Below are 24688 nucleotides of genomic sequence, written 5' to 3'. Positions count from 1 at the left end.
ATCAAAGATCCGGATCTTTTCAATGATCCGATTCGAATCATCCGGATCATTGAAAAGATCCGAACTTCCCATCTCTTTGTCCCTCCTAAAAAACTCCTCCTAAGCCTCCTCCCTCGCTCTCCCGTTCCTCCCCACCCACAGCACACCTCTGATTGGCTGAAACCGCAGTGACGTGTTTGTTAGTCGCCACTGTTCTCATCATGATCAGAGGAAGAGGAGCTGTGTGAAGAAGTCGCCGCCGCCGCCGCCGCCGCCGCCGCTGCTGGAGAGTAACTCGTGGACTCGCTGGCAGGAGGGAGAGGACCGTGCAGTGAAGAGTGGTAATTCATACTTTGCACGCATCACCACAGCACAGCTCTGCAAGGGGGGACATGGGCACATATTTTTCATACTGACTGGCCTTGCTTTAACTATACTGAGGGAACCAACCTGACTATAGTTTTTCTGGGGGAACCTAACTCCCCATGTTGGGGAAAACTACCTGCCTATAGCGATACTAGGGGAACCTACCTGCTTATACTGATACTGGGGGAACCTAACTGCCTATACTTATACTGGGGGAACCTAACTGCCTATACTTATACTGGGGGAACCTAACTGCCTATACTTATACTGGGGGAACCTAACTGCCTATACTTATTTAGGCAGTTAGGTTCCCCCAGTGAGCTCCGGCCGGCAGCTCAATGACACTGTGCGACTCCGTACTGTATCCACGATCATCCGCAATTGTCACAATTGACTTCGATAATGGCAGCCGTAGACTGCCGAAACGCGTTAGTCTCAACCCTCACCCTGCACCATCCTATATTGTTCAGCGAGGATTTTTGCAACTAACACTACCAGACTTAAACTCGTCTATCATCCTCCGCTAAACCGCAGTATAGCGGTAACTTAGCAATAGAGGACGCGAGGAACAGGTGACGTCACCGGAAGTAGACCAGCCACCACCCGGAACTACTACTGATCATTGCGGATGATCGTGGATACAGTACGGAGTCGCACAGTGTCATTGAGCTGCCGGCCGGAACTCGGACACACTAACTGGATCCCCCGCAAACCTCTCAGCAGCCCTCACCCTAGGACGTGAGTACAACCATCACCAGTACAACTTGAAAACACTATTGACTTTTTGAGGAAGGAGGTGAGTCCATCTATGAACTTTATGAACTATATGCAAATTACAGCCTTGATGCCTGGCATTTTCAAACGTAAACTTACATTGAAAGATTGATCTTATACCAAGTCCAAGGGAGCTAACCCTCTGCAAGACTTTATTGTGATTCACATCGGGACACATCAGCATTTCTTAGGGAGCCCATACTACAAATATTGAAACACTAATTTTAGGTATCTGCATGATATATATATTTTTTAATATCATTTATATACATTTTACCTTTTGCAATTGCTTATTCTTAGCATCCATTTTTTTATTCACATTTTTTTATTATTTTTTATTTTTATTTTTTGGCAATCTATGCACATTGGAGGGTCTGTGGATGATTGTTAGTCTGAATGAGACAGCTATTTATTATCATTGCTTGACCCGCATGTAATGTAATATGCATTTTATTGTATCAATAAATTTCCAGATGCTTTACTAATTAATGGTTTGAACGTATATCACATTGGGTGAATGATACAGGATACCAGCTAGACCCAGCGCAACTAGTATCTGTTTACCTAAATATAATTATTTTGTATGAGGTGAGTGGGTCCCCATACCTATCTAGTTAGCAGTGGGCAGAACAGTCCAACTTGCCTACCTAAGCGCCCTCCAGTTTATTAGAACCTAACTGCCTAAACTTATATTGGGGGAACCTAACTGCCTAAACTTATACTGGGGGAACATACAGGCTATTAGCCAATCACTGACCAATTTTACTACCTCCACATAGTATGAGGGTTCACCTACACCATCTGCTCATAGTATTCAATATCTGTTGGCCTTCATATTACATGGATGTGGTAAAATTCGTCAGTGATTTGGCCAATTATAACCAGGCTTAAAAGCTGTAGTACTTAAGTTTTATTTTTTGGTTTTGTACTACTCATATTCTATTTTTTTTTCTTTGTAAAGGTGTTAAAATGATTGACATGTCGGGTCTCCAGTTTGTCAGTCCATTTGCATTTGAAGCAATGCAGAAGGTGGATGTAGTACGATTGGCTGCCTTGAGTGATCCAGAACTGAGACTCTTACTGCCATGTCTGGTTCGTATGGCCCTGTGTGCTCCAGCAGACCAGAGTCAGAGCTGGGCCCAAGACAAGAAACTACTACTTCGGCTTCTTTCTGGAGTAGAGGCTGTAAACGCCATTGTGGCCTTGCTGTCAGTGGATTTTCATGCTCTGGAGCAGGATGCCAATAAAGAGCAACAACTAAGGTATGTCAGCAGTATTAAGGGGAACTTAAGTGGAAAGAGAGTGAAACAGTCTTCCCTAATTAGCTGTATAAATTGTTTACCTTGTTTTGATGTCCACATACTAAACACACTTTTGCAATTGACTTCTAAGAAATGCAAAAGGCAACATACTGCTATGAGTTGATTATAGCAACCTAGCAAATTTAGGCAAACATTCATCATGTTATCCATTTTATTTTGAGGCAGCACAAAAATACATTTTATAACACACCGAGACTTATATCTATCAAAAATAGAATGTGCATGATATTGTTAGCTGTTCATTTTAAGGGCCTAAAGCCTGTCTGAGCTGGCTTAACCAAAATAGTATTAACCGTGGATGGCCTATGCGCTAGCATATTTGCCAGAATTTTAACATCTGTGGTCAAGAACGCAATAGGTCTGTATGATTCAACCAACAGGAGGTTCTACCCAGTCTTTATAACCAGGAGGGAGGGGTTTTATGGTGGCATCTGGGAGTCCTCTTCAAGGGACCTCCAGATGCCAGCCCCCTCCCCAGGGCCCCATTTCCACAGATGGTTAAATTTGAAATAAAAATGCAGCCTCGAAAAAAGTCCTTTAATGTTCTTAATTAACCATGAATACTTACCTTAAAACTTGCCTAAAAAAAGTTCCCACGCCAATATCCTCTTGGTACATTGATTGAAGATCTTTGCCTGCCGCTGCCACACACACTAAGTATAGCTGAGAGCCCTGTCCCTCCCGACGCAGCACCAACGGATCCTGTTGTGTTCCCTGCCCCCCCCCCCCATACCCCAGCTATGCTGGCACCTAGTGCATCCGATAGGTGTGGGGTGCGATAGGTGTTGGGGGCGGGGAGGACAGCGGGATCTGGCAGTGCAGTGTCCAGACGAAGCTCTCAGCTATACCAAGTATAGATGAGAGCAAAAGCATCTTCAAATAGCCCTCCAAGGCTCCCCATTGGTCCATCAGGATTCCCATTGGTCTGTTAATAGACCAATGGGGGGAGCCTTGGAGGGCTATTTGAAGATGCTTTTGCTCTCATCTATATTTGGTATAGCAGAGAGATGCACGGGGGAGTGGCATGTGGTGGCGGCCGCCGAAGATCTTCAATCAATGTAACAAGAGGGTATTGCTGTAGATATTGGTGTTAAAGGAGAACTGTAGTGAGAGGTATATGGAGGCTGCCATATTTATTTCGTTTTAAGCAATACCAGTTGCCTGGCTATCATGCTGATCTTCTGCCTCTAATACGTTTAGCCATAGACCCTGAACAAGCATGCAGCAGATCAGGTGTTTATGACATTATTGCCAGATCTGACAAGATTAGCTGCATGCTTGGTTCTGGTGTTATTTACACTATTGCAGGCAGATAGCTCAGCAGGGCTGCCAGGCAACTGGATATATATGTGTATATGTTGACACATTCTCTTATATATTCCCCCCCCCCCCTCTGACTTAAAAATCGATTTTCTCCGAAACTATGGTCGTCCTTAACCACTTAAAGGAGTCATCAGCCAAATTACTTGAAAACACATTTAGTTACCTGGGGCTTTCTACAGCCCCTTGCAGCCGATTGTCCCACGATGACAGCTCCGTTCGCAGCCGCCAGCCCGGGGTCCCCACCGGTGCAGAGGACGACCTCAAGGTTGTCTTTACTGCACCTGCATGAAGCACTGGTGTCAATCAAGCCCACGTTGTATGTGGTGTACTGCGCAGGTGCAGTAGTTCTGCGCCTGCGCAGTAAGCTGCGGACGACGTGGCCTTGATTGACAGCGGCGCTCATGCAGGCACAGTAGAGGATGCTTGCGAGACATCGTGCGGGGACCCCGGCCTGGCAACGGAAAGCGGAGCTGCGGCGTGGGGCAATCGGCTGCAAGGGGCTGGCGAAAGCCCCAGGTAAGGAAATGGGTTTTTAGGTAATTTTGGCTGATGATTCCTTTAAGGGCCACGGTCCTACCCCCCCCTTCCTAGTGACCAGGCCATTTTTTTACTAACTAGGCCACTGCAGCTTTAAGGCCTTGCTGCTGGGCCGTACAATCTAGCACACAAGTGATTTTTTTTTCCCCTTCCGCTTTCTGCCCACCAACAGAGCTTTCTGTTGGGCTATGATTGCTCCCAGGATGTTTATTTTACAAATATTTATACTTTATTTTTTTAAATATATATATATATGTATGTATGTATGTATGTATGTGTATGGGCTAAAAAAAAAAAAGTAGGCTGTCTGATCCGCGGGGCTGAGCGTATCAGGTAGCCGCAAAAAACGGCACTTCTATGGGTCGCACTGGCCCACATTCAATTTCCTGACCTATAGTGTCTCTCATAGTGTGCAGGGAGGTTGGGGAGCAGTAGGGGGTGTGTCCAGTGAGAGAGAGCTGCCCAATGGCACCTCTGGAAACTCTGTAGGAACTCCCCCTAGCGGGCATTTTAACCAGGGAATCCTACTGCCGCTAATCTTGGTTGGGGGGGGGGGGGGCAGAGAGGGGTGGTGTGGGGACACAAAGGCATGTCATGAGGCAGAGAACATGCCTCTGTGTCCCATCTGCCCACCTCTGGTTCGCTTTACCATACCCTGAAAATTTGGTGTTTCGAGTATAGGAGCTTTGTAGAACTATCTGATAACCATGCTATCCGTAGAACTTGTTGTGATTTGTACCTCATATCATTGTATTACATGTAGCAAAAACACAAAATGCTGTTTACCTTTCTGTGTAAGTTTACAGTCTTCATGATATCTTGTGAAGCATATCAGTCTGATTATATTGTAATAATGAAATATGTTTAATTCTATGTAGACACAAACTCGGGGGAAGTACCGGAGAGAGTATCCTGGTATCACAGCTTCAGCATGGCCTGACACTGGAGTTTGAGCACAGCGATTCTCCTCGCCGGTTGCGTCTAGTGCTCAGTGAATTGTTAGCAATAATTAATAAGGTATGACGTCTGTATTTGTTACTTCAAGCAACTGTTTGAATTGTACTAACTTTTCTGTGCTGCTTTTATTTTGCCACTTTATAGATTCCATTATCCTTTTTGTGTGTGAGCAGTGAGGTAGACTAGGCACTCCTTTTGTCTTTATCTTCCACCTGGCATTGGTTTCTCGGGAAGAATAAATTTATGTAAGGGCCCTTTTCCATTGGCAAAGTGATGTGAATGTGGCTACCTCGCCGCATGGCATCACTTCTGCTTGCATATGCGAAAGTGAATGGAGGAGTCTGGACGTGGGGTGGATGCAGCCGTGCCAGAATCTGCAGCATACTGCATATTCTCTGATCGCTCCGCACTGTTCTGCATAAACAGCACGCAATGGAAACTGTTCCGTTGCCGTGCATTGGTTTCAGTTCGGATGCGGTGCAATGTGGCTATGTAGCCACATCGCACCGCGTGTAGTGGAAACTGGCCCTAACAGATTCTAAAAACGTTTGTACATCCTTTTCAGCAGTGGCAAGTAAGATTTTTGACATCAGTGAGAGTAGCATTATTGGGAATTTTAAAGGACCACTGAAGAGGGATATGGAGGCTGCCATATTCCTTTCCTTTTTAACTACTTTAGGACCAAACTGATTTAAATCTACGCCCTGTTTTGGTGGTTACCTGGCTGGCAGGGTGAAGATTTCAATCAGCCGCAACTGCACGCATTCGCCGATCTCGCCGCTTATTCACCACCGTCTCTCGCCGATTTCATTGGCTCCTGGCCCTGTCTTTCAATGTATGCAACTCCCATTGGCTTACATTGAAAGACATGGTCAAGTGCCATTGATGGCGACTTCTGACCGGCTCACAGGAACTCTGCTGTCAGAGACAGCAGAGTGGGTGGCCCAGGATCCCGACGTGCTGTGGTGACGGCAATTGCGGCAGGTATGTGCGCCAATTCGTCGTTTTCCGTCGGGATTCTGCCGTTTCTGTACCAGTGGTCTCCGGTCCTTAAAGAGAAACTCCAATCAAGAATTGAACTTTATCCCAATCAGTAGCTGATACCCCCTTTTACATGAGAAATAGAATGATTTTCACAAACAGACCATCAGGGGGCGCTGTGTGACTAATTTTGTGCTGAAACCCCTCCCACAAGAGGCTCTGAATACCGCGGTACTCTGGGCAAACTGCCACAATGTAACAATGTTCACAGACAGGAAATGGCTGTTTAAAGCTGTCTGTAACAGCCAGAGCAGCTAGAAACAGCTACATAACTTGCCCACAGTAACAATGTCACCATGTAATACATGTCAGAATGTGAATCTGGGAGAGGAAAGATTTTACAATGAGCAAACACTGCCTAAATCATTTATACAGAATTATTGTAAAAATGAAGCACTTTTTTTATTAAATTATTTTCACTGGAGTTCCTCTTTAAAGAGAAACTCCGACCAAGAATTTAACTTTATCCCAATAAGTAGCTGATACCCCCTTTTACATGAGAAATCTATTCCTTTTCACAAACAGACCATCAGGGGGTGCTGTATGGCTGATATTGTGGTGAAACGTCTACCACAAAGAAATTCTGAGTACGTACTCTTGGCAGTTTCCTGTCTGTGAACCCTGTTGCATTGTGGGAAATAGCTGTTTACAGCTGTTTCCAACTGCCAAAACAGCAAGCAGCAGTCAGAATATAAATCAGGGATTTAAAATATTTTACAATGGGCAAACACTGACTAAATCATTTATACATAATTATTGTAAAAATGGACTTTTTTTATTATGTTATTTTCACTTGAGTTCCTCTTTAAGCGGGCAGAGTTCGCTGGTACTTTAAGTAGTTAAACAATACCAGTTGCTTGTCTATCCTGCTGATCCTGTAATCCTTTTTAGCCATAGACCCCAGAACAAGCATATGCAGATCAGGTCTTTCTGCCTTTGAAGATCTGACAAGATAAACTGTATGCTTGTGTCTGGTGTTATTCAGACACTACTGCAGCCAAATAGATCCATTTTGCTGAAAAGTATTTTACAGAACACGTGAAATCAATCAACTCATGAGAAGTTTTTTTGCATCATGGCCAACTGCGTATTTGTTTTCCTTCTTAAACGGTAGGTGGCAGATTCCAATGGTGAATACTTCTTGAAGTCTTCTGAACTCTTTGAAAGCCCTGTGCACATGGAGGAAGCTGCTGACGTCCTATGCATTTTACAAGCAGGTATAATCTATTCCTACAGTGCTTTACTTGCCTGGTCCAGCCTTTTGAATGCATCTTTGTTTTGCAATGGTGTAAAGGATGTTTAGTTTGCTTGGGTTGAATAATGCTGGCCACTTCCATTAATATTGCAAATAATTTAGTGAGCAGTTTTGTCATATGTAGATATTTCTGTAATTGAAATGAGTAAATTTAGCCTTGTATACTTGCTACATGGTTCTTGGCCAAGATGACCGGTCAGGGTTACCTCTGCTGAGGATCTGATTTCCCTCAATGCGTCCGCGAGCAATCAGCCTGGAAGATCATCTCAGCTGAGTGCAGGCCATGGGCATTGTTGCACTAATAAACCAGGACTGTGGAGTCAGTACAAAAATCATCCGACTCCTCAGTTTGAGACCTCCAACTCCAGGTACATAAAATTACTCTGACTTCTTGTCACTAAGGCAGTCAGCCAATATATTGCACTCAGTTGTTAAAAAGATAGTCTATATCCTAGGTTCTCAACGTGTGGTACGCGTACCCCAGGGGGTACTTCTGATGGTTCCAGGGGGTACTCAGGCTTGATATACTTAACCAAGAATAACATATTTAGAGTTTTAGAAACTGATAAATCTTATTTAAGAAACACCAAATTAGGTGTTTTAGCTAATTAAAAGCTTAAGTAAATACTTGGAAATGATTTAGAACCAGTTATAATGTACTACGATTAAATATATATTTGTCAAGGGGTACTTGTGATAAGGTTTACTATACAAGGGGGTACTTGGTAAGTACAGGGTTTTCAAAGGGGTACATTCCAATAAAATGTTGAGAAACACTGGTCTATATGGATAGAACATATGACATCCTGATTTCAACTGTCAATTTGTCAACACTGCTCAGATAAGTCTCACGCACACACCCCCAATGTGGATCGCAATAAATTCTTGGGGTGTTCTCCCCGTTCAGCAAATGTCACTAAGGCAGTCAGCCAATATATTGCGCTCAGCTGTTTTAAAGAACATATGACATCCTGATTTCAACTTTGTCAAGACTGCTCAAATAGGGTCTTCACTTTCATATGTAGATAAACAGTGACTCACTGTTTGATTGGGCTCAACGAGCCAGACAGGGCATTCGAAGCGCATATGGTGGCCCTCAGAGCTTCCTTGATCATATACCCTCTTGTCCAGCAACAGCTCCAGGAATGGTACACTCTCTAGGATTCTCAGCAGCACTTCCAATTAGTATGGCAATTTAGAAGGGGGGAGGGGGGGGTCTTATAGTCTAAATCCCTTTTATTAACCAGCTGAGCGGTCTGGACGAGCTCAGCTCGTCCAACACCGCCAGCGGCTGCCGCTCAGGCCCTGCTGGGCCGATTTTAATGAAATAAAAAGCAGCACACGCAGCCGGCACTTTGCCAGCCGCGTGTGCTGCCTGATCGCCGCCGCTCTGCGGCGATTCGCCGCGAGCAGCGGCGAAAGAGGGTCCCCCCAGCCGCCTGAGCTCAGCGTAGCCGGAACAAAAAGTTCCGGCCAGCGCTAAGGGCTGGATCGGAGGCGGCTGACGTCAGGACGTCGGCTGATGTCGATGACGTCACTCCGCTCGTCGCTATGGCGACGATATAAGCAAAACAAGGAAGGCCGCTCATTGCGGCCTTCCTTGTTTATTCTGGGCGCCGGAGGCGATCGGAAGATCGCCTCCGGAGCGCCCTCTAGTGGGCTTTCATGCAGCCAACTTTCAGTTGGCTGCATGAAATAGTTTTTTTTTTTTATTTAAAAAAAACCCTCCCGCAGCCACCCTGGCGATTTAATCAGAACGCCAGGGTGGTTAAAGTAGCATACAATCCAAGTTGGGCAAGGTATGGAGGTTTACAATAGATAGTGCCTACGCGTTTCACTTGAAATGAAACGCGTAGGACAGAGCTACTGGCTAAGCAGGAACTAGGAGCCATAGATGAGCTGTGTTTGCACGTGTTTTGCGTGGCGTGGAGTAGGCTGTATTGACACCCAGGGTGCAGCTACCTGCCCACTATGGCATACACTCTCACAGTGTAGCACCGTCTTTTGTAACCTCCATACCTTGCCCAAATTGTCCAAACAAATTTACACTATATAAGAGGCCCATTTTTTTTTTTTTTAAAGTGCCATACTAATTGGAAGTGCGTCTGAGAATCCTGTAGAGTGTTCCATTCCTGGAGCTGTTGCTGTACAAGAGGGTATATGATCGAGGAAGGTCTGAGGGCCACCATAAGTGTCCCGAATGCGCTGTCTGGCTCGCTGAGCCCAACCAAACAGTGAGTCACCCTGTGTTGGGGGGAGGGGTGGACAGGCCTCTTTATTTACATATGAAAGTGAAGACCCTAACTGAGCAGTGTGGACAAAGGATCAGGATGTCATATGCTCTATCCATATGACTGTCTTTTTAACAGCTGAGCGCAATATATTGGCTGACTGCCTTTTACATTTTGTTGAACGGGGAGAACACCCCAAGAATTTATTGCGATCCACATTGAGGGCGTGCGTGAGACTGTTAACAGTATATCATCGCCCTGCATTGTGTATAACTGTACTCTAGCTTCTTGTTTGTGTGCAGGAGGTCTCCCATTTTCTAAGTCTAATTCTTACCAGGGCTGTGGAGTTGGAACAAAAATCATCTGACTCCTCAGTTTATTGAAACCACTGACTCCAGGTACCCAAAATTGCTCTGACTCTTTGACTCCGACTCCACAGCCCTGCATCCCTGCATGATGCTCCATCAGCCTTCATCCCCCTCCTAGCAACAGAGCAGACATACCCTACAGGTTGCCATGGTCAGATAAGGAGCTCAGACTTGAATTTGTGAATGGAGTCAGTGTGATCTTACCACTAAAGTCACCCAGGTATGGCAGCATGTGATTGACTTAAAAAGGCTGTCTGCAAAGAGATGAAAGATGTGAAGCTTCGTGCCTTTCACAAGCGCACTTCACTCCGCTCTGACGCTTAGCTGTATGTCACTCTGTTAGATGCAGGAAATCTCCAGGTTTTTAGGCAGTCCAGAACAAATATCCAGATACTTCTGCTGAAAGCTCCCTCCACCTGCATATCTAGAAGTAGTCTAATGATTTATCTTGGCTTGGCTATTATTATTTCTGTTTGGAAATGTCTTCCAATGGATTAGAATTCAGCCACTCTTGTTTTGTTCCAGAACTGCACAATTTATTGCCGATTACTGAAATGGCGGAAGCATTACTCCATGTTCGGAATGGGGCTTGGTTCTTGTGTCTTTTAGTAGCCAATGTTCCAGATAGTTTCAATGAAGGTAAGCAGTAATATATTTATGCATGGATTATTGAATGATCTCTATGCTGGACTTAATATTGTTTAACTAGTATCAGAATTCTTTCTTGTTCTTTTTATTTGAAAATTTAAAGATTTCACATTAAACTTTGTATGCTAAAACTTCTTTCTTCTTTTTTTTAATGTTACTAACTATGTAAAATCACAGAAACGCAGTGTTGACTAGCAGGCAACATTTGTAAAATGTTTACAAAGTGTCTTCATATGCGTTGTATGCTGATAAACAGGGGGTCTGTAATACTATAAAACCATGAAATATATATTCACAAAGCAGAAGCGAACAGTGCAGTCATTCCCAAAGGCCCATTCCACACGGAGTGTGTTGCAGTGGACAACATCCCCTCATCGCTACGCTATGCTATTCATATGGGACTTGCACATAGCGTGTGGTGGGTTCCAACGCAGTAATTAATGCACAGCATGGTTCAATCTTATTCTGTTATGTTTTCCACATCAGCTACATAAGATATACGTTTGTTTGAAAACCTCATCAATACCTTCCTAACCTAGGGACACCTGCCCTCCTGGCACTGCTGGTGATCCACAAGTTAAATATTTTTCTTATAGGTCTGCTATATTTTCAAATCTTCTTTACAACCCTAGGAGCTGCACTATCTGACCTGATGGCTATGCCTGTCACTAGTGCATAAATGAGGACTACCAAGACCTATAACATTAGGTTCCTTTAATGTTAAACAAAATACATACTTATGCAGCTGACCACAATAGCTATAACATTCCAGGGAGATACTAACGCTCTCCTTTGAATGTATGTTCCTTCATGTCTGTGTTTATTCTCCCATGGATGTAAAACTTATATTTCAAGTTGATAACAACTTCCTTTTTTCTGCATGTTTGTAATTTTTTAGAAAATGTTTCAATAAACTACAAATTGGAAAAAAAATATAGTATTTTGTATATGTCTTAAAGTTGGTGACTATGTACATGTCAATATTTTATTATACTTTATGTTGGCTATCCATGGTATATTTGCTTTGGGGCCTCTGAACCATTAATTTTTTTTTTTTTTTCTGTGATATTGTGTTGGTCGGGCAAAAAGGTGTGTGTGTGTGTGTGTGTGTGTGTGTGTTTTCTATTTAGGAGTCAGCAGTTGCCTCCTGCATAATCTTTACTTCAGGTACATATTACTGCCCAATCCTGTGTTTAGAGACCTACTGCTTCCCATTGTATAAATGCAGTGCAATCTTTCTATAGTTTGCCGGAGTTTGATAAAGAATGGAGAGCGTCAAGATGAGGAAAGCACTGGAGGGCGACGGAGGACTGAAGCGTTGCGTCAGCTGTGCAAGATGAATCCTTCACAGGCACTCAAAGTCCGGGGCATGGTGGTAAGGAACTGTGCGAAATGCCTCAAATGGAGGCAGTTACTAACAATTTGCAATTACAAAATCTTAAAGAGAATCTGTATTGTTAAAATCGCACAAAAGTAAACATACCAGTGCGTTAGGGGACATCTCCTATTACCCTCTGTCACAATTTCGCTGCTCCCTGCCGCATTAAAAGTGGTTAAAAACAGTTTTAAAAAGTTTGTTTATAAACAAACAAAATGGCCACCAAAACAGGAAGTAGGTTGATGTACAGTATGTCCACACATAGAAAATACATCCATACACAAGCAGGCTGTATACACACTTCCTTTTGAATCTCAAGAGATCATTTGTGTGTTTCTTTCCCCCTGCAGCTATCTTCCACTGAAGTGTCAGGCTGTTTCTTCCTGCAGAGTGCAGACAGCTCTGCCTGTATGTAATTCCTCAGTATGTGAAAGCCCAGCCAGCTCAGAGGACGATTTATCCAGCTTGTAAAAGAGAAGAGAGAAGCTGCCCTAATCTAAATAATACACAGGCAGTGTGCATAGAGGGGCCTGGAAGGGGGAGTTCATAGCAGAACCACAACACTGAAGAACTTGGCAGCCTTCCAGACACAGGCCGACAAGTCTGACAGGGGAAAGATGCATTGATTTATTACAGAGATGGTGATAGTAGAAAGTGCTGCAGTAAGCCAGAACACATTAGAATAGCTTTTGGAACGTGTAGGATGATAAAAAAACAGGATGCAATTTTTGTTACGGAGTCTCTTTAATGTCTATGCATTAAAAAAAGTAATTTTAAAGGCTTTCATTATTGAACTTTAAATAAAAAAAAAAATTGGTTTTAGGACAGTGGCGCATGAGACTGTATAGACACACTAGAGAAGCTTTTACAGACTCTGCTGTGTAATGTAACATAGTGCTTAAAAATGTATTACTAAGCGTCTTTATAGGAATGGACTTTGGGTATCTGATAGCAGCTCTGTGCAAGTTTGGCATTACTGCAGATTTCCAGTAAATTGGACCCAAGTTAAAAATACAAGATTTCAGAAATCAAATCTATTTTCTAACTTATAATAATAAATAGCAGCCTTTTTTCAGCTGCATGATGAAAAATATAAAATATTTTACATTTATTGGTGGAACCCCTCCCTTCCTTATTGCCGGGACAGAATCCTGCAGACTGGGGAAGGAGATAAAAAACAAAACACAGGCTGCTACTGATGATGTCACAGGGGAAGTGATCTCATCTTGTGTGAGATTTCACATAGACGATGCCCCTGGTCGTCAAGAGGTTACAGGGGTTCTCTGTTACCTGTGTTAAAAAAAAAGCTAAAAATGACACTTACACGGGGCAGAGATGCTGCGAGGGACATGTCAGATGCAAGGGGCTGGAGGAAGCCCCGTGTAAGTATATCATAGGGCAGCACAATTTGCTTCATGTTTCCTTTAAGCAGCCTATTCACTAACCAATTATACCCCCCCCCCCCTCTGAAAAAAAAAAGCAGCCTGTACATCTTAGGCGACCTTTATATCCACGGATAATACATTTACAGATTACACCTCCGAGCATTGTGATTGGGAAGCATATTCCCCCATTCCCAATAATACATAATTGGGGAGGGTGTCCCCTTTAACAAGGCAGAGTTTCATCTTAGAAGCAAAGTGTCTCCCAAAAGAACACAAAATTAAAATTGTGTTTATGTAGATAGGATTTAAGCAACTCTCTAATGCTTTCTTATGACAGGTGGAGGAATGCCACCTTCCAGGGCTCGGTGTAGCTTTGACACTGGACCACACTAAAAATGAGGCAGGTGATGATGGTGTGAGCAACATGGTATGCTTTGTGAGTGGGCTGCTGCTGGGAACCAATGCAAAAGTTCGCACCTGGTTTGGAACATTTATTCGCAATGGTCAACTGGTAAGTACCATATTTAAAGTTTATTCCTTTGAAATATTGTTAGATTTTGGAGGTTTCATTGTCTGTTATATCTGAAGAGATTTATTGTTTCATGAATATTTTACAGGATATGTGTTTTTGTTTTTTTATTAAGGTTTTTATATAAAATCTAGTTAAGTATAAGAACTATGTACAACATTGTACAAGATGTCATTGGTATTGGGTGCATCAACATGGTAATCGCAGTGCTTTTTCCTCACTGGTGCAATCAATTTGAACCAAAAAGCAAAAGAAGTGCATGCAGCATGTTTGCTGTGTTGCGTTAAAAAGACCCCGAGGTGAGAGACCTATGGAAGCTGCCATATTTATTTCCTTTTAAATCATACCATTTGCCTGGCAGTCTTGCTGATCTTTTTGGTCCGTAGGGTCTAAATTGCACACCTGAAACTAGTATGCAGCTAATTTTGTCAGATTTGTCTTAGACTTTGGATCTGCATGCTTGTTCAGGGTCTCTGGCTAAATGTATTGGAGGCAGAGGATCAACAGGACAGCCGGACAATGTGCATTTTTTTAAAAGGAAATAAACATTTCTGCCGTCATGTTCCCTTTAAAGTGACCCTGAACGCAACGGAAAAATACCATACTGCACTTCCTCCAGCCCTCCCGTAGTCTGTGAGGTCCCTCCGGTGTCCTCAAGGCTCCCTTTGTTCTCCCTCTGGTGGCTCCGTTAGCTGCGAGGCCTGTCTTGTTCGCGCACCCGTCGCTGTGAGCATTCTGCACATGCACGACTCTCCAAAGAATAAACCATGCTAAACACTCATGGCGACGGATGAGCCATGCATTCGCTGATGCACTTGACTCCCAGCCAAGTCACGCAGCTTACAGAGCCACCAGGAGGAGTATGGAGGGAGCCCAGAGGACGTCAAGGGACCTCACGGACTACGAGAGCTGGAAGAAGCCCCAGATAAGTTCAATATGGCAATTTTTCATTGAATTTAGGGTCCTTTTAAGTCCATGAGAGCACATGAAAATTGTGTAGCAAAATGTGGTGCTATACAGGTTTTTTTTTTTTTTTTTTTTTGTTTTTGTTTTGTTTGCTTCAATTTCCCATTTTCCCATTCTTCAGGTCTTTTTTTGGAAGAAAAAAAAACAAAAAAACAAACTCCCCACTGGAAATTGCAGTTGCGTAGGCAAAACTCACCCAGTCGTATGTTATTCGTGTCACAGCAGGTGCATTGTGAATAAAGAAAATCGTGATTGCAGCGTATTTGTCATGCTCATCTCCATTTTCAGTGTGAAAGCACCCTAATGCCAGCTACACACTGAGATTTTCTGTCAGATTAACTATTTTGTTTGCTACAAGAGAACGGAAAACACATCAGAAAGTGATCGGAAATCAATCAAAATTCAGATCGGACATGTAAATCCGCCAGAAAATCTCATCGTGTGTACCTAGCATAAAAGTCCACCAGCTCTTCTTTTTTTTTTTGGTTTGATGTTGCACAATTTATTATTATTTTTTTTTTAATTGGCCCTATGCCTATCAGGTAGGTCCAGAGGGCAAATTGCTGTACGCTTCTGGATACACACAAAATAGCAGCTTGGACGTTTCTAAAAGTAGCGACGGTGAGTTGGGATAGTGGTGTTAGGTTCGTATTGGCGATAGGTTGGTTAGTGGAAGCGATAATAGACTATAAATTTAATCCGGCACACAAATAACCCTGCGCCTTTACAGATATGCCAAATTGTAGGTTAAGATAGAAGTACCCCCCCTCCGTGTTATTTAGTGGCACTTAAAGTGGATCTGAGAAACTTTTACTCATTGCATAATTGTGTTCCTTTCATATAGTTTATCGGGCATTCCTCAAGCCAAATACTTTTTTGTGTTTGTTTTAATACTCGAATGCCGTATAAACTAAACAAGCCTCGCCCACAGCTTTTCAGAGTGCCTTGGCATTTTCAGACAGTAGCAAGAGCTTACAGGAGCTCGGTGTGGGCAGGAGGAGGGGAAAGGTGTTACTAGCCATTGATTTCAGAGGCAAAGGGGAGGAGAGGGGACTGAATTTACACACAGGCAAGCTAATAGCATCTCCAGCCCTTAGCATGTGACAATGTGACAAACAGAACCTGGCTGCCCTCATTGTATCACAGGAATACATAATCATAAACTTTTGCAGCTAGATATGCTGTGTAAACTATCTAAACTTTAGATAACATATATAGACAAGTTACTACTTATTATAATTGGTTTTTCATCTCAGATCTGCTTTAGCAGCCCTGTTAACAAAGGTGGTTACTTTTCCTCACTGAGGAGCTTTTAGAATGAACTTGATATGACCTCTACTAGCACTAACGCATCTTTGCACAGATTACATTATTTTGAAACAAAAGCAAGGATGAAAAATTCAGGGGCAAAAAGAGTATTGAAACCAACTTTTAATGTAATTTATGCCAGTTTGTAATTCCAATTAGCAAACCCCAGAGAAAATTAAATTGGAAGTTAACAGACTCTGAACATGGTACAGTCCATGTATAAAACCTCAAATCTACTTCTGTTTTTATTTTTATTTCTTTTTGAATTTTGTTTTTGCATGAAATTCATAGTTTGTGTTTTCTTTCTTGTCTTCAGAGAAGAAAGGAGAATAGCAGCTCGGTGCTTTGGCAGATGAGAAAGCAGCTGCTTGCTGAGCTAATGAGCATTCTCCCAGCTGCAAAAAAATCACAGACCCCACAGGAGGGGGATTCTGCAACTTCTCTGTACTGTGGACTTAAAGAAGAACATGTGGTGAAAGCCAGTGCCCTGCTCCGACTGTACTGTGCCTTGATGGGAATTGCTGGCCTTAAGTATGCTCTCAGTGCTTTTCTGCTGTTATTAATGTTGCATTCTCTTTATACGCTAATTCTATAGTTGAAGTTGACAATTTATTTTACATTTTGAATAGAGGGAGGAAGTGATAGATCTTTCCAGAGGTCTACTGACTTAAGATTTGAAGTTGAACGGTGCAAATATTTTCATTGGACAGACTGCGCTGTCATCAACCATTGCCTCTCTGCTTTTACACTATGTACGGGATGTGATACTTATCCTACTTATTCACATCTGTGATGTGATTTGGGCAAAATGAACTACATTGATATGCTTGCGTGTTCTTTTGTATGCAGTCTTCGTAGATGCCAGATGATCCTGAAGATTTGGTAATGCTGCCATATGCCTTGTATAGATTTAGCCATGGGTGGTTAGACCTGTGTAAAGATAAGAATATTTGTGTTCAGTTTAGATGTTATGCTCTTGGTATAATTCATTTTTTTTTTTTTTTTTGTAGGTTTGTTTTTTCTTGTGTATCGCTGTCATTATCCAGCTCAGACTTACTGATATGTGTATTATATATCTGTTATCTGTACAGGCCAACAGATGAAGAAGCTGAACAAGTATTGCACCTCATGACCAGCCGCCCACCTGCAACTCCTGCTGGGGTACGCTTTGTCTCCCTTTCTTTCTGCATGCTGCTGGCTTTTTCCACGCTTGTCAGGTGAGTTGTACGGTACTGTCTCCGATGATTGAGTCAGGGCAATCCTACTGGTTCCTTAGCAAGAATAAACCTCAAACCATTTTTTTAGCTGCTACTTCCCTGATAGCTCTCGGATAAAAGCTGGAATCCCAGAGCTTCAACAAATATCCAACCAAAAAATTGCTTTCTGAATGAAGTGCTTTAATTGGCTGTAGTAGTCTGTTTTTTTTATTTTCCTGATGATATTACTAGCCTTATGATCTGGTTTCAGAATTCTTATGCAAGGTAAAGCTTAATTAGTCTAAAAATGTTATAATAAACCTAGTTTTCCTTTTATTTTACTAAAAAAAAAAAAAAACAAAAAAAAACCCAAAAACGTTTGCCCCAAAAAGGAGGCTGGATTCCTCTCCTTTTTCCCCTTCTTCCCTGCACAGTTGCGAGTGAGTGGCAGCGGATTTAAAACTCCTCTATCAACGATTCCCGTGTCATGTCTCTATGGCAACAGGGCGTCACATGACATGACATCGGGACGTGCCAGCATATTACACGCTGGCTTCCAGCCATGAAGATGCAACCCAATGATCGAGGTGAGTTTCTAATCCCCCGCCGTCCACTCGCAAATCTGCAGGGAGGGGGGTTGGAATTTTAAGGACCGCATCCCTCAGCATGTGGCCTGGGCTCCTTAAAGTTTGCCCAGCGCTTGTGTAGATGGACCATGTTAATTTATGTACATAAAATTAATGCCTGTTTAGGGACTATGCATTTAACCTTTATCATGCAGGACATCTACATGTATTTTTTTTTTTTTTTTAATCCCAGAAATCAAGACAAAAACAATATACTGTATTTCTTGGATTATTAGACGCACGTTTTCTCCCAAAAATGGGGAGAAAATTTCCTACGTCTTATATTCCAAACACAGGGAGTCAGGAGGGACAGGAGAGGACACACAGTAGGGGACACGGGTACACACATGGGGATTGGAGAATGACATGGGAGTAGAAGTGGACACACAGGCAAAGGAGGACATGGAGACATAAGAGGGCAGAGGATGACACAGTGGGACACAGGAGGAGGAAAGGGGACACAGGAGGACAATTTGTGGGGGAGATCTTCAAGATGCTCATGGAACATGCACACACCAGTTTGTTTTTTTTATAATATAGTAGCTGATGGCCCTGCCTTGCCCGGGTATGTATTTGGCTGGTGTTAGCTCAGCCCACTTTTCTAACCCTAATACACAATTATTTAATGACCTACTTTTTGAGCTTTGCAGTGTTTGGCATTAATCATTTGCATTGAAATGAGACAAATCTGATTGGCTGTGGCTCCACCCCCTTTTCTGAATTTGAACCCCAGTCACCCCCGGTTTGGGGCTTGTGCCATTAACAGTGCATGAATTTTGATTGGCTTTTGTAGGCTCCGCCCATTTTTATGTATATTAATCCCAGTCACCTAGTGACCAACTGTGCAAAGTTTGAGAACCCTACCATTAACAGTGTAAGAATGGCTGATGATTAAGTTTTTTTTCAGCGAAATTTGTATTTGTCTCCGCCACTTTTTGGTTATGGGAATAAAAAGTATCCTGTATGTTCCAGGTAATGCACTATGTGTGTGCCAAATTTCATTCAAAGCCGATAAGCCGCTTTTGCGTGATCGAGTAACCAACATCCGAACGTTCCCATTTATAATATTAGTAAGATACTGTATGTATATGTGTGTATGGATGTATCTATCTATAGATAGATAGATAGATAGATAGATTTATAGATAGATATCTATCTATCTATCTATCTATCTATCTATAAATCTATCTATCTACCGTATTTTTCGCCGTATAAGACACACACTTTTTCTCCCCCAAAAATGGGGAGAAAAAGTCCCTGCGTCTTATACGGCAAAGGCAGGGAATCCCCAACTTAACGCCCGCCGTTCCGACCCGCCGCCATGTTGGGGATTCCCTGCCTGCTTTCCCCATGCCTGCCCGAGTCTCCTGGCCCCCCGGATGGAGTGTTAATAGCAGCGGCAACTTACCTTTGGCAGGCTCCCGCGCTGATCCTATAGCAGCGCGCTGCCCCCCGCTAGCCTCCTCTGCCTCCCCCCTCTGTATCTGGCCCCCCCGGGTGAAGGAATAAGTATCGGCAGCTTACCTCCGCAGGGCGCCCGCGATGACTGCAGACGTCCGTCTTCAGGGCACTTCTCGCTCTAGTGGCCGGCTTTGAACTGCGCGTCATCAGTTCAAGCCGGCCACTAGAGCGAGAAGTGCCCTGAAAACGGACGTCTGCAGTCATCGCGGGCGCCCTGCGGAGGTAAGCTGCCGATACTTATTCCTTCACCCGGGGGGGGCCAGATACAGAGGGGGGAGGCAGAGGAGGCTAGCGGGGGGCAGCGCGATGCTATAGGATCAGCGCGGGAGCCTGCCAAAGGTAAGTTGCCGCTGCTAGTAACACTCCATCCGGGGGGCCAGGAGACGCAGGTGGGAGGGAGGAAGGCTGGGGGGCACTGGATGACATATGGGGGGGGCACTGAAGGACATATGGGGGGCACTGGAGGACATATGGGGGGCACTGGAGGACATATGGGGGGGCACTGGAGGACATATGGGGGGCACAGGAGCACACATGAGGACACACAGGAGGGGCACAGAAGGACACATGGGGGCACATTAGGACACACAGGAGGACACATGGGAGGTACAGAAGGACACATGGGGGGCACAGGAGGACACACAGAAGGACACATGAGGATGTGGGGGGCACAGGAGGACACATGAGGACACACAAGGTTATGTACAAGACGCTCCTGGAATACGGACGCACCAGGTTTAGTATTTTTTTTTTCCCTGGTTTTTGCCCTCTAAACCTAGGTGCGTCTTATATTCCGGAGCGTCTTATACGGCGCGAAATACGGTATATCTATATCTATTTCTCTATACAGTGGAGGAAATAATTATTTGACCCCTCACTGATTTTGTAAGTTTGTCCAATGACAAAGAAATGAAAAGTCTCAGAACAGTATCATTTCAATGGTAGGTTTATTTTAACAGTGGCAGATAGCACAGCAAAAGGAAAATCGAAAAAATAACCTTAAATAAAAGATAGCAACTGATTTGCATTTCATTGAGTGAAATAAGTTTTTGAACCCCTACCAACCATTAAGAATTCTGGCTCCCACAGAGTGGTTAGACACTTCTACTCAATTAGTCACCCTCATTAAGGACACCTGTCTTAACTAGTCACCTGTATAAAAGACACCTGTCCACAGAATCAATCAATCAAGCAGACTCCAAACTCTCCAACATGGGAAAGACCAAAGAGCTGTCCAAGGATGTCAGAGACAAAATTGTAGACCTGCACAAGGCTGGAATGGGCTACAAAACCATTAGCAAGAAGCTGGGAGAGAAGGTGACAACTGTTGGTGCGATTGTTCGAAAATGGAAGGAGCACAAAATGACCATCAATCGACCTCGCTCTGGGGCTCCACGCAAGATCTCACCTCGTGTGGTGTCAATGGTTCTGAGAAAGGTGAAAAAGCATCCTAGAACTACACGGGAGGAGTTAGTGAATGACCTCAAATTAGCAGGGACCGCAGTCACCAAGAAAACCATTGGAAACACATTACACCGCAATGGATTAAAATCCTGCAGGGCTTGCAAGGTCCCCCTGCTCAAGAAGGCACATGTGCAGGCCCGTCTGAAGTTTGCCAATGAACACCTGAATGATTCTGTGAGTGACTGGGAGAAGGTGCTGTGGTCTGCTGAGACCAAAATAGAGCTCTTTGGCATTAACTCAACTCGCTGTGTTTGGAGGAAGAAAAATGCTGCCTATGACCCCCAAAACACCGTCCCCACCGTCAAGCATGGGGGTGGAAACATTTTGCTTTGGGGGTGTTTTTCTGCTAAGGGCACAGGACAACTTAATCGCATTAACGGGAAAATGGACGGAGCCATGTATCGTGAAATCCTGAACGACAACCTCCTTCCCTCTGCCAGGAAACTGAAAATGGGTCGTGGATGGGTGTTCCAGCACGACAATGACCCAAAACATACAGCAAAGGCAACAAAGGAGTGGCTCAAGAAGAAGCACATTAAGGTCATGGAGTGGCCTAGTCAGTCTCCAGACCTTAATCCAATAGAAAACCTATGGGGGGAGCTCAAGCTCAGAGTTGCACAGAGACAGCCTCGAAACCTTAGGGATTTAGAGATGATCTGCAAAGAGGAGTGGACCAACATTCCTCCTAAAATGTGTGCAAACTTGGTCATCAATTACAAGAAACGTTTGACCTCTGTGCTTGCAAACAAGGGTTTTTCCACTAAGTATTAAGTCTTTTATTGTTAGAGGGTTCAAAAACGTATTTCACTCAATGAAATGCAAATCAGTTGCTATCTTTTATTTAAAGAGACTCTGTAACAAATTGTTTATCTTTATTTCTTCTATGCTATAAGTTCCTATGCCTTTTCTAATGTGGTCTGGCTTACTGCAGCTTTTCCTAATTGCACAGTAGCTGTGTTATCTCTGTTATATGATCTAATCTTCTCTCTATAGTCGGCACAGTCAGGCTGAGGCAGTCAGACTGGAATGTGCAGGGCTGCTTGTGATTAGCTAGAAGCTGTACACACCCCCTGCAGGCTCTGTGTGACTAACACACTCTGCTTAGCTGAGCCTATTAGAAGCTGGTTAGTTTGTTTGTAAACACTGCCTAAAACTGGCAATTACAAGCCAGGTTTGCAGCAGAGAATGGCAGAAACAGCACAGAGGGGACCAGGAGCACATAATGAATAGAATGGTATGCTTTTTATTGTAAGAATTTCAGAGTACAGATTCTCTTTAAGGTTATTTTTTCGATTTTTCCTTTTTGATGTGCTATCTGCCACTGTTAAAATAAACCTACCATTGAAATGATACTGTTGTAAGACTTTTCATTTCTTTGTCATTGGACAAACTTACAAAATCCGTGAGGGGTCAAATAATTATTTCCTCCACTGTATCTATCTATCTATCTATCTATCTATATATATATATATATATATATATATATATATATATATATATATATATATATATATATATATATATATACCAAAACATAAGAGGATGTACAAGAGGCATTATTGTGTTAAAAAAAAATTCCAGCTTTTATTTACACTTGAACAAAAAAGTGTCCAGTCCAAAATTATTCATACCCTTCACAAACTGTCAGTCTGTGGGAAAATCCAAAGTTCTATATCATTCCAAATAGTCTGAGCTGTTCTAAAGCATCCTAATTACCCTGATTAATTGGGAACAGCTGTTTTAATCAACTCAGCAGGTGAAAAAAAAAACAGCTCTATGCAGTTGGTTGCGCATTGTGGCTGCTTACAAGTCAGGAAAGGGTTACAAGGCCATTTCTAAATGTTTTCAAGTTCCAGTGGCTACAGTGCAAAGTATAAAAAATACAAGATGTTCCACACTGTGGAAAATCTCAGAGGACGTAGTCGGAAGCCAAAAGTGACACCTGTGCTGACCAGGAGGATAGTGAGAAAGGTGAAAGAATCCAAGGACCACCACGAGGGCCATCCTGGTGAATCTGGGCTCTGCTGGTGGCAATGTCTCAAGGCAGACAATCCAGCGGACACTGCTGGGTTCCATGGATGCAGACCAAGGAGGACACCACTTCTCCAGATAAAGCACACAAAAGTTCGCTTGGCATTTGCAAATGCTCATCTGGACAAAGAAGACTTCTGACCTTCTGTGTTAAGGTCAGATGAAAACGAAACAGGTCTGCAATTAAAGGAACCTGTTGATTGCTGTAGTTGTCAATAAAGGCTTATCTATTGATTATTGAGAAGGGTATGAATAATTGTGGACTGAGCATTTTTTTTGCTCAAATGTAAATAAAAGGTGAGAAATGTTTTTGTTGGGCCCCTCCCCCCCATCCCGAATTCCTCTTGTACATTATCTCCTTATGTTTTGGGAGGCACCTATGTCATTTCCCGTCAAAAAATTACGTGCTGGTTGAATAAAAGTAAATTAAGTCAAAATTTGCCTAGGGTATGAGTAATTATGGGCAGCACTATAGATAGTGGTATGATTAGGGAGTGGGTTTAGTGGCATGCATCAGGCAAGCCATTCATCAAATAATGGTTACAGAACCATACAAATATTTTTAACTATTGGCAATACCCAGCATCCAAATTAGCATGTACCTCTCAATGAGGATCATAGGTTATTTTTTTTATTTAGTATTTATATAGCGCCAACATCTTCCCCAGCGCTGTACAGAGTACATAGTCTTGTCGCTATCTGTCCTTCAAAGGAGCTCACAAACCAATCCCTATCATAGTCACTAAACCCATGCAGACATGGGGAGAACATTCAGACTTTGTGCATATAGTGCCCTTCCTGGCATGGATTGGGACCAGGTGCCCATCTTTGCAAGGCGAGTGCAATCCACAATGACAAAAGATATGGCTTCGGCAGTGGCTTAGAATAGACTAGAAAGCCAGAGGTGGCATGAGACAATGTAGTTAAGCAAATTATCACTGAAATGCACCTAGTCATAAAATGTCCTGATCTATTCAGTAGCTTTTTGCTGTGTTCTTACACACTGGTGTACAGCACTATAACTTTTTAGTGAAAACCACAAGCAACTTCTTCCTAGGCTGCAACAGACACAATACGTAAACACCTGTGCACAGTTGTCTTTACGGGGTATATACTTTATTAGTGTGCCATTCTTACATTGAATCTGCAGACGTTTTTGTAAAAATATTCTTCATGATTTTAGGTGTTATTACCTTCAGATTGATGCCATAAGCGTGTATTTAAGTTTTAAGAAATTTGGAGGGGTTCTATATTACCTTTACCTTGAAATAATTTTACAGTACCCCAGAACAGGAGCAGCTGATGTTGACCTGGCTAAGCTGGATGATTAAAGAGGAGGCTTATTTTGAAAGGTAGGCTGTGTAATTGATTTCTTATTTTTAAAAAAAGCACTGAAGAAAATCTCTAGTGGTGTAAAATACAAAACAAAAAACAAACAACCCAGAAAATGAATTAAATGATCGTGTTATTGCTGTATTTGTAGAGTCCTTTCTCTTGGCATCAGAATAGAATTACATAATCTGCTTTAATTGGTGGGCATTCT

At 43.0% G+C, this 24688-nt stretch overlaps 1 protein-coding gene across 1 annotated transcript in view; it reads left to right on the top strand.

The window, feature by feature from the left end:
* Nucleotides 1–204: 204 nt before the first annotated feature.
* INTS2 (integrator complex subunit 2) overlaps nt 205–24688 on the top strand; it is a 68806-nt gene continuing 44322 nt past the window's right edge. The window contains exons 1-10 of the mRNA XM_068268749.1: nt 205–320; nt 2081–2381; nt 5180–5318; nt 7414–7516; nt 10679–10792; nt 12046–12176; nt 13902–14075; nt 16684–16898; nt 17459–17584; nt 24426–24497. Of these exons, the coding sequence (XP_068124850.1) occupies nt 2089–2381; nt 5180–5318; nt 7414–7516; nt 10679–10792; nt 12046–12176; nt 13902–14075; nt 16684–16898; nt 17459–17584; nt 24426–24497 (1367 nt within the window). The 5' untranslated portion in view covers nt 205–320; nt 2081–2088. The remainder of the gene's footprint in view (nt 321–2080; nt 2382–5179; nt 5319–7413; nt 7517–10678; nt 10793–12045; nt 12177–13901; nt 14076–16683; nt 16899–17458; nt 17585–24425; nt 24498–24688) is intronic.

This window comes from Hyperolius riggenbachi, chromosome 2, assembly GCF_040937935.1.
Source record: "Hyperolius riggenbachi isolate aHypRig1 chromosome 2, aHypRig1.pri, whole genome shotgun sequence".
Classification (NCBI taxonomy): Eukaryota; Metazoa; Chordata; class Amphibia; order Anura; family Hyperoliidae; genus Hyperolius; species Hyperolius riggenbachi.
Note: the sequence above shows the minus strand (reverse complement) of the source record. Positions and strands in the feature narration are given on the sequence as shown.